Source organism: Glandiceps talaboti, chromosome 14, assembly GCF_964340395.1.
Source record: "Glandiceps talaboti chromosome 14, keGlaTala1.1, whole genome shotgun sequence".
Lineage (NCBI taxonomy): Eukaryota > Metazoa > Hemichordata > Enteropneusta > Spengelidae > Glandiceps > Glandiceps talaboti.
The window spans coordinates 17608258-17619341 of record NC_135562.1 but is presented as its reverse complement, the minus strand read 5'-3'; the positions used below and the strand labels follow the sequence as shown (position 1 = coordinate 17619341).

The window sequence follows — 11084 nt, the reverse complement described above, 5'->3', positions numbered from 1 at the left end:
GACCTTACATGTGTTTGAAAGACATAAAGGCAACACCGACAACAACAACAACAACAACAACAACAACAACTGCACCACCACAACAACAACAGCAACAACAACAACCAACAACCAACAACAACAACAATAACAACAACAACAACAACAGCGGTAACAACACAAACAGCAACAACAAAAGGAGCAGTAGTAATCATAATAAATAACAATAACAACAACAGCAATAGTAGCTGCAACTGCAGCAGCAACACCACCACCACCACCACCACCACAACCAACAACAACAACAACAACAACAACAACAACAGGAGCAAGAGTAACAACAACAACAACAACAACAACGACGACAATGACAGCAACTCAACATCGTAAATTATTGGAATTAAAGTCGACAATTATCTGCGAAGAATAAGATATTTGGCATACGAATATATGTATGATCTGAAAATATAAATCGCAAGAAGAATAATTACTTTCAAAGCTGGGGAGAATAGTTAGAAGAAAAAAGTTATATTGAAGGTATACATACTTAACCCAATGAAACGGGTCGACGGAGTTCATACTGTAGGTGACCTAATATAGGGGGCAATGTTATAATGCAACCACAATTTGCATAATATAACAAAGGTAACGAGTAATACAGTCCCTATCAACTGTTACTAATTATTACTAATTTGCATATCTCTTTTCTACTGGGCACAACTTCAATATTGTGTCAAGTTACTCGATTCACTCCTGAAGAAGTCCCGAAGTCTTATATTTAGAGCTTAATTAACCTTCAGCCTGCACATTTTAATGTGCATTTAAATTTTGTATTGTCCATTGACATATTTGCATAGTGTTTGCGTATTATTGCGGTTATATGTTTAAAGAAATATTGAAATATATAATTATCATATTCAAGGTCATTGGTGAAGTTTAGGTTTGTACTTACCTGATAGTTGTCTATAGTCTGTCTCTTCTTTTAGCTGACACGAGGGGGTAACCTTTGCCCCCACCCCACCTTTGTGAGGTAATGATTATGAATTAACCATACTTCAAACCCAGGCAGTTAATAATATACCCCGGGTAAGTGGGTCGATACACAGACTGTGCATATAGCGTTTGTCTGAATAGGTTGATATCGAAGGTCATCTGCATCTTCAGTATATACAACACTGCTACTAATATTGTATAATTTGAAGACCACAACTACATGCCAATTCAAACACAACCTCGGGGAAAGTACACAAACTATGGTTGGATCGGACCTTTGCATTCACGTATTGTGCTGCCTAATCCACAGGGCAATCATGCTTAGTTAGTTATGTTAACGAAAACAAACCAAAAAAATCAAACAAAATAAATAAATAAACAAACCAGCAAACAATAAATAAATATATAGATATATAAATACTGACAACCATCAATAAGAGTAATTACAAATTATTATCAACAACAAGAATTACTATATTATGTTTTCCTATATCCGAAATGGTCACAATTGTACATACCACAAGGGATGAAACTGATCCCTACCAAATGCGAGTAACATATTTTCAAGTCGTACAATAATTGCCAATCAGTAAAAGTTCATCTTTTTAGGACAAACATGCTTAGAACTCACATATTTACAAATGACGCAATTGGCGTCATAGTAAACGGGAAGGCATCAATTCTGACGATTTGTAAGCCTTATCGTCTTGCATTGAAAAAATCTTGTTAAATGTTGATAACTCCCCGGCACCAAAAAATATGTCGTCGTTGATACCACCGAGTAACTATTACCGAATACTAAATATTTACAGCATCATAGTCTTAATAAGAGAAAGAAAGATCACTCACTCACTCACTCACTCACTCACTCTCATCACTCACTCACACTCACTCACACTCACTCACTCACTCACTCACTCACTCTCTCTCATCCCCTTCCTCCTTCACTTGCTCCTTCATTTTGTCAGTCAGTCAGTCAGTCAGTCAGTCAGTCAGTCGGTCAGTTAGTTAGTCAGTCGCTCACTTTCTCACTCAAACACTCATCCACTCACTCACCCACCCACCCAGCCACGCAACCAACCAACCACCCAACTATTTATGTTTAGTATTATAATGATTATTTTTTATTACATTTATGATTAGGCACATGCTTGCTATGGCGTGTCACCTGTGAGGGCGGCAATACGCAGCTGTAGAAAATTGACTGGAAACGAATTGGAGAAATACTTTTCTAGATAGAGTCCATTGGTATATTCTTACATGAACATTTTCAACTAACCATTACTGTTCGCGAATCACTCAAAATCAAAGTCAAGACCACTGCCTTCCATCCAGTTTTTGTAATTATCGTCAAAATATTCATTTTGAGCCACTGTGAAATGATCCTTCCATCTTCCAACCTTCCCTGGTGAATATAATATAATATAATATAATATAATATAATATAATATAATATAATATAGTACAGTACAGTACAGTACAGTACAGTACAATACTACACTACACTACACTACACTACACTACACTACACTACACTACAATACACTACAATACAATACAATAGAACAGAACAGAACAGAATGGAATAGAACAGAATAGAAAAGAGTACAGGACAGGACACGTCTTGACATAACGGAACAAAACAAAACAAAACCAGGACAGAACAGAATAGAACAGAATTGTAAAGAAAAGTACAGATAAGCACATACGATGTATCATAATGAAATACAATATACAATATGATGTAATAGTAAATATTACACAATAACACAATTAAAATATTACATCATACACTGTCGTATCACTAAATGATCTCTAAGAGAACAACGCTAGTATTTAAGAACTTTGCGAATTATCTTGCCAATCTCTTCGACCAACTGCAAATATGCATAGTCCCTTTACTAACCGGTTTTCAACAAAGCCGACTCTCCAGGTTTGACCTTAAGTTCGAAAGCTTCAGCCACAAACTCATGATCTGGTGGAGGATTCTTTTTCATCGTCTCAAACGTAGTAAGATGAACGATCTTATCAATCAATTCAGGTGATGGACTTTTACCAATAAACTCAGCAATCTTCTGAACCGAAGTTCTTAAATCCTGGAATGATGACAAATAGACCTCAAAACTCAAATGTCATCGGACAGAAAATGTATTCTACAGAAACATGCAGCGGTGTTTCAAATATCACAGAAGTATCCCCTATAAACTCCCGAGCTTTAACAATTACGGCACATTTGTCAACTATTGTTCCATTTTAAGGCTTTGATATGAGAAAAAGGTCCAAATTATATAACGTTATATGCAAATTAGTTGAACTAATATGCAGAAATATAATATTTTTTACCTGGCGTTATATTAATAAAAGTAAGATTTATGACGATGTTATTTGAAATTAGGAATTCCGTTCTTGGTTTTGAGAATGATTCTACAAATTCAAATGCATGTCTTTCGTACTTTGTACCAATCATAAACACATATTTATATATTTATGGTAATGTGAATTCAAGAATTTAATTTCCTTATGCATGATACGGACAATATACATTCCATGGATTCATATATGACTTTTTTGTTACGATGTGATATTAAGATTCATTACCCGCTTCATGTCTTCATATTTCAAGAAGAGAACATTTTCTTCATTTCTTCTCTTCCACCATGGAAGTACATGTTCGTGCCATAGTCCTAGACCCACTTTAGGACAGAAAATAATGTAAAAAAGAATAATAAAAAAATCGCCCTACTCTAACAACATCACAGATTATACCATGCACTAGTCTAGCTGCTAGACCTCTGATGTTCTTCCTATACAATACGATACACGACCGAACATCGCTATCGAGGATGGAACACCCGAGTTACGGCAAGCCCTCACTGCGAACTTCGTTCGTTTATCGTATCGGAAGAAAGCCAGAACGTCTAGCAGCAAGACTAACTATGCATGAGTCAGGTTCTGACACTAAATATATACCGTCGTCGTTCTCCGTCACGACAACGTGCGTATATGTAACAACAGCGTATGTCTACATGTACGTTAGTTTAGTGCTTCTGCTGTGTTCGAATTATGACTCAAAGCGTTCAATATTTCCATTTCTTTCCCCTATTTTTCTTTGATATTACTGGTGCTGATAGTTATATTTCTGTCCATTTTATTTTCTTTATTCTACCGGAAAATACTCATTACCTAATACGGGTCAAAGGACCCTGAGGTCACAGAATTTTCCTTGGCTGAACGAAGAACATTATTGGGGAATAACATGATCCAATTATGTTCAATTGTTGTACTATTCTTATACACTATATATGCGATGTCTGCGCCCCCCCCCTCTCCCCACCACATACACATCCAGTCCCCGAATGCTGGTTCTGCCTGTCTGTCTGTCTGTCTGTCTGTCTGTCTGTCTGTATGTATGAATGTATGTATGTATGTATGTATGTATGTATGTATGTATGTATGTATGTATGTATGTATGCGAAGAGCACACTAATTGTACATACATTTGTACTATGCTATATAATTTCGACAATATTTATTCGCTTTTATTTCAGTTGGTTTGATAGTTTAAATACTGTACATTACGAGATCGAATAAGCATTTCATGCCATGCCTTGTTTTAGGAAGAGACTGTTTCCTTTCAAATTCAAATTCACAGAATGTTAGGAGTTGCACATTTCTTATATGTATAAATGAATGGTGGTGCCTTATTCCATCAAAGGATGCTACATAAAGCATATCGGTTACTAAAGTACAGATGTCAACATACTTGGTAATGTTCCAGTAATAAAACCATCAACTGTTTGATCAAATATTTCACGGTTTTTCTCAGGTGATCGCTCCGTGTCCAAAAGTAGACCCAGGTCATACCAAGATACAAGTACGTCCTTTGGGTTCCGTGCAAGGTATATAACCTAGTAAATTAAACACGAAAATGGTCGTAAGATATTTGAACAGTGTTAATCTGTGCAATTTCATAATCAATTACCATAGTATGTAGCAATCTGATACATACATACATACATACATACATACATACATCCATACATACATACATACACACACACACACACACACACATACACACATACACACATACATACATACATACATACATACATACATACATACATACATACATACATACATACAAACATACATACATACATACATACTTATTGAAAATAAATAATGTTATACAGAAATAATAATTTTCATAAGAATCAAATTTATTTACATAAAATCCACCCTAGGGTAGAAGGTGTCGCCCTGGAGAGGACAGTGTTCAATGAAGTATTCATAGCAGAGCACAACACACACACACACACACACACACACACACACACACACACACACACACACACACACACACACACACACACACACAAGAAAAGCACAGTGTCTGGTGAAACAATTCTGCATATTCCCTCAAATGTGAATGAATGGAGACATGATTTAAAGAAATTGGTGGCCACAAATATTACTACAAAGTGTATTTGATAATGAAGGTATTTGCTGAATTTCACTGATTTGAGTAAAATGTGATATGAGCACCCAAAATAGTGCATGTGTATATTTACCTGGTTCTACATTATCTATAGACATGATCTAAAAGACATTAACCACATATTATTGCTACAATGTATCTGCAATTTGGCTTAATTTTTGAAGGGAGTGTATGATTGAAGTAGTTTAGTTATGCAGTATTAAATAAAACGATTGCTTACTATAAATATGGGTAAAAGTTACATGAGCACCAAACCGATGTTAATCGTTAATCGTCTCATTCTTCAATATGGCTTGCAAACATGATTTAAAAGAAATTGACGATATGTTAACACTACAATCTGTCTGTGATAGGCAGGGATTTGCTTGATTTTGATAATTTGCCCTGGCGGTCAAGGCCAAGGTCAAAGGTCAAGGTCCTAAAGATAGCGCATCTCTATGTATTACAGTTTTTAAGTTATGCAATATATATTGATTTTAACTAGAAAGATGACGGCCATTCGGTCAACTTTTACATACATCAGAAACAAATTGATGTGCATATGTCCCACCTGATATATCACCTTTGTGTCAGGTTTGTTAGAAATTTGATATTGCAGGGTGGAACGTATTGTAATAGTTTATGTCTTGCTATTTGTGTATAATAGGCTGACATGTTTTTATATAATGAACTACTAGTAAAAGTATAGCGTGTGTGTGGGGGATATGGTATGCATGTGTACATGTGTCTGTCTGTCTGTCTGTCTGTACATACGTCGGTACGTACATATGTATGTATGTATGTATGTATGTATGTATGTATGTATGTATGTACGTACGTACGTACGTACGTTACGTATGAATGTATGTATGTATGTATGTATGTATGTATGTATGTATGTATGTATGTATGTATGTGTGTATGTATGTGTATGTGTGTGTATGTATGTGTGCATATTGCTGTCTGTCTGCCTGCCTGCCCACCCGTCTGTCTGTCTGTCTGTCTGTCTGTCTGTCTGTCTGTCTGACTGTCTGTCTGTCTGTCTGTCCTCCCGTCCGTCCGCACGTATGTATGTATGTATGTATGTATGTATGTATGTATGTATGTATGTATGTAGGTATGTGTGTATGTGTGTATGCGTGTATGCATGCATGCATGTATGTATGTATGTATGTATGTATGTATGTATGTATGTATGTATGTATGTATGTATGTATGTAAAAAATGCCACACTTACAGCTTGTGCAAGATTAAGAAATGGAGTCAAACTCAGTAAAATTATATGATTTACCTTTGCATTGGAAAGACTAGGGAACCAGTCAATTGGAATATGCGTCATAAGGAACCGAGGCGACGTCATTTTCTCCAAATTAACACATATGTCGGGATGGCCCACTATCTTTAATCTTGAAAGATTCAGGTCGTGATCTTCGTCGGCGACTATCGACTCCAAATTACCACCTCGTGTTTCCTCGGGTATTGAATCGCCTACATTTCCATTATTCAGTAGCAGTTTCATTATATGCTTAATCCAATGTGTCCCTGCGTAGATGAATGATACTTTGATGAAAGATCATTGATGTTAATCCTAAAATGATATTTTGATAAATGTTGGTAATCATGAAATGATCATAGTAATAGTGAAATGATAATTTAATAATCGATGCCGGTCATGGAATGACAATTTGATAATTGATACTAATCGTGGAATGACAATTGATGCTAATCATGAAGATAATTTAACAATTGATGCTGATCGTGGAATGATAGCTTGATAACTGATTCTAATCATGGAATGATAATTTGACAATTGATTGGAATTGTGGAATGAGAATTTGATGATTGTGATAAACCTGACAAAATTATACTTCCACACTCAGTAATATCTCATTATGTTTCTTGCATTCGTGTAAACTTTAAAATCCCACCAGGAAATGTTCAAACATACCATAGAGTTACTTTCAATACAGTTCCTCGTTTACCAAATATTTACAAAAGAAAGAAAAAGGAAAGATTTCAAAGACCTGACCCGGCCCCTTAATGTGTCAGTGAGTGAACACTTTCTTCAAATTACCCACACCAGAAGGGTTTTCTCGGTCTAACAGTCTGCCTGTCAGGCTCTCTGTCTGTCCCTCTGTCCCCATACATAATTGTTGGCCTATGTACATCTCTGCTTGCAAGGCTACCTACTACTTTCCTCCCGTCCGTCCGTCCGTCTATCTCTGCCTGTCTCTCTGTCTTTCTCTGTATATTTAGAATTAATACCTTGATATATAGGTAATGGTATGGTCTGATTAGGTTTAATCAATAGTCTTTTACATAAATAATACTACTGTCATGATATAGCACGCTATCATCAGTTGGCAATATGGTAAGAAATAGAACCTTTACACACGACACGCGACGCATGACACATAGCTTACACACACACACACACACACAAACACACACACACACACACACACACACATATATATATATATATATATATATATATATATATATATGTATACACTGATGATGACAAATGTGATATATTGTTTACATAAACTATTATATAAATTGATGTGTACATGTCATTAGGCATATTTAACAAGTAATTGATGGTGACACCGTGACTCAAATTCAAGCACGGACATACAGATAGGCAGACTTACAGACAGACAGACAGACAGACAGACGGATGGATGGACGGATGGACAGATGGCCGGATGGATACTTGACCGACCGACCGACGGACGGACTGACAGCTAGACAGACAAAGACAAAACCCAAAATATTGGTAAATTGACATACTAAATAATGGATATGTAATAACTAATCACAAATAACATAGTTAAGAGGCAAAGCATTATTAAGTTATTTCCAATTATGTGTTTGTTACCTGACTTAGGGTATGTACTTGCAATGACATCATCATGACGTATTTGTATCTTCTCCAGCTTTTCTATTGGCCATGTTATCGCAATAGTGTCCTTTTCATCCATGATCAATCTCCAGCACAGATATATGGATAGGAAGTCCTCCTGTGTGATAGTCTAAGTCTGAAATAAGATAAAAATCATTTTATCACATTTATAGTTATACTTGTACACCTATCTATTCAGCTAAAATAGGGCATAGGGCATAACTTGTGAAACACAATAAATATTTTTTTATTATGTATGATGACAATAGCATAACGATAGCTATGCAAATTAATTTAGTTATTATGCAAAATATTCGTACAGTCAATAACAAAGATATTGCAATTTAGACACAATAAATAGATAAATAAGGGCAAGAGGAAAATGAATATATATTATTGTTTAAATTACTTTTATAATACTTATGAAAGTTGTTTGGCATGAACATATTTCTTTACATGAATCGCAAAGACAACATAATAGTTCTTTCAACAGCGAAGCCAATAGTTAGAGGACATAAGAAAAAGTGTTTCGAGGATGTTTATGTTAACGCATATTACAACCAAGATAGGGGTTCAATGAAAAGTGTAATCTATACAACATCGTCATGATTGAACCAAATGTCATTTTTACCCCTTGAGCATACCGCTTAGTTGAATCATAGATCCCCTGGAGGGTCTATTGTGGAACCGTCATTGAAAATAATTTCATGTATCTATAACTACATGTGAGACAACCTTTGCATGTACACTTTAATACAGTATACCACCGTCATGCGTTCACTTATAAGTGACCCAACATCCACGTACGTTTGTTATGTTTGGTAAACAAGACCATGATTATATATTTGATATCAATTTTTGTTTTGGCGAAGTATATCATTGTATCACCCCATAAGGTTGCCGGCAACGACAGTTTTAAACAAATGCTAGACTCAATAAGTCTCGGTGTCCTTGCGCTACGCCTCTTTTCGAAGGGTTACAATTAACTAAAGGTTGTTTAGCGTAGACGTCACTTTCCAGACAACTCCGATATTGATTGTAGGTCCTTAGAGTTCATATTGCTGTTAAAAGGCGACCTAAAGGTAGATGGCAATCCATTCAATGTTTATTCATTCAAACACAAAATAACGGTTTTGCATATATTCTGTCTTCTTGACATGGCTTCTATAATCTTTAAAATTTGCTCAAGTAATTAGGTCAATTCCTTACGATAATGTCAAATTTAAACTTTACGATTTAGTGTACCCTTAGCCTGATTTCGAACTCAATTCATAATTCGTAATACATCATTCTGTCCAAATGTTTAGAATTGGATTGTTGCATTCCATGACCTAGTTTAGTTTCGTCAGGCGTTACACTATTTGTACAGAATTTTTAAAAAGACATTGTCCATCGAAATTCATTCAGTATACCTTTCAGTCTGCGCTTACAGATGTGGACAAAATAAATAATATCTCTACCGTGCCATGGTCAACTACCATGAGTGATCTTTAGGTTTATACACTTACCTGATACGTGTAATAATATGCCTCTTCTCCTGCCCGATCAGAATTCGAAGGTGGCCTTTGGTCCTTCACTGACGTAATTTGTATATTAACAATGAGACGACACTTGAGACCCAGACAGTTAAACATATACCAAAGGTGAGTGGGTCGATATACATAGTCTGTAAGGTACGCCGTGACGGGGCGCCCTCAAACATCGGCCAACCCCTAACACGGTGAGGGCGAAACGTCACGACGTATCTTACAGTCTACGATATACAGTGAGTGAGTGAGTGGGTGTGGTTTGAAGTGATGGCTGCTCGTTCATATTTTGATGTACATGGGTAAACAGATCTCTCTGCTCGTACGATATAGTATATTCAAACTTTTCACGGGGTATTACATGTAATGATGTAAATAAAACTGCCCTCCAAGATGTACAATTCACTTATATATCAGAGGATTGTTTTACCTTCGTTTTACATCTCTTTATTAGTCCTAGTAGCATGCTGCATGCATTCGTTATATATTTCACGGTGTAATGTTCTCTTTCTCCATATAAAGGCCATTGTTTGCTCATGAGTTTATTACCTCCACTGTGTTAATGAACTCTTATTAACGTAGATGATTTTACTAATTTTTTAGCGACTTTATATTTACAACATTTTTGCTCCCTGCTGTAATGTTCAGACACCTAGGCCTAGCCTGTTCTTGGATTAATAATATTCAATGTCTTCAAAAACTGTGCTATCAGATCTAGCTCGCAGAACCCCATAATTGGCCAATTTTTAATTTTGTCGTTGATGATGACGTGTATATTTGTCATTTTCAAAACTATTCATGTATCTAGGTTCAACCCTAGACTATACTTGAAGGGACAGAAGCTCAGTTTGTACGTTTTTACTTACGTTGAGGTACGTTTTTTTCGTTGTCTGTACATATGAATAAACCTCGCCACACATACCAGTGATAATGACATGATAAGTATCGACATGGTAAAGAATGGACAATTTCCTTCTACACACAAACATGTGTTGATTAGCGACTGCAACAGAAATCCTTGAAATGAATCACCCATGGTCCAAAATTGTTGACTTTAGATTTGTTTCCATAGTTATTTTTGTGTCATATTTAACACCAACAACACGAACAACGTCAAAGTTAATTTTATTTTTGTTATGAATCTTTTACTATAAATATACGATCTTTAGACATGCAAAAACCTAATTATCTTTTCAGA

At 35.8% G+C, this 11084-nt stretch overlaps 1 protein-coding gene across 1 annotated transcript; it reads right to left on the bottom strand.

Annotated features, from left to right (window-relative positions):
* Positions 1-2120: 2120 nt before the first annotated feature.
* On the bottom strand, positions 2121-9997 carry LOC144445600 (sulfotransferase 1E1-like). Its single transcript, XM_078135210.1, has 7 exons — positions 9869-9997; positions 8337-8496; positions 6744-6994; positions 4736-4880; positions 3571-3665; positions 2879-3068; positions 2121-2377 (listed from the first exon to the last, which is right to left on the bottom strand). Exons 2-7 carry the CDS (start codon positions 8437-8439, stop codon positions 2268-2270), a joined length of 894 nt encoding a protein of 297 aa, XP_077991336.1. The 5' UTR covers positions 8440-8496; positions 9869-9997; the 3' UTR covers positions 2121-2267.
* Between the last annotated feature and the right edge of the window lie 1087 nt (positions 9998-11084).

What these genes read in the sequence shown, in the direction of transcription:
- LOC144445600 (XM_078135210.1), bottom strand. Translation starts at nt 8,439, where the DNA reads ATGGATGAAAAGGACACTATTGCGATAACATGGCCAATAGAAAAGCTG. An exon ending in TATTACTGGAACATTACCAA is followed by an intron (nt 3,666 to 4,735) that starts GTATGTTGACAT and finishes TCTGTCCTAAAG; the next exon opens with TGGGTCTAGGACTATGGCAC. An exon ending in GTCGGCTTTGTTGAAAACCG is followed by an intron (nt 2,378 to 2,878) that starts GTTAGTAAAGGG and finishes TATATTCACCAG; the next exon opens with GGAAGGTTGGAAGATGGAAG.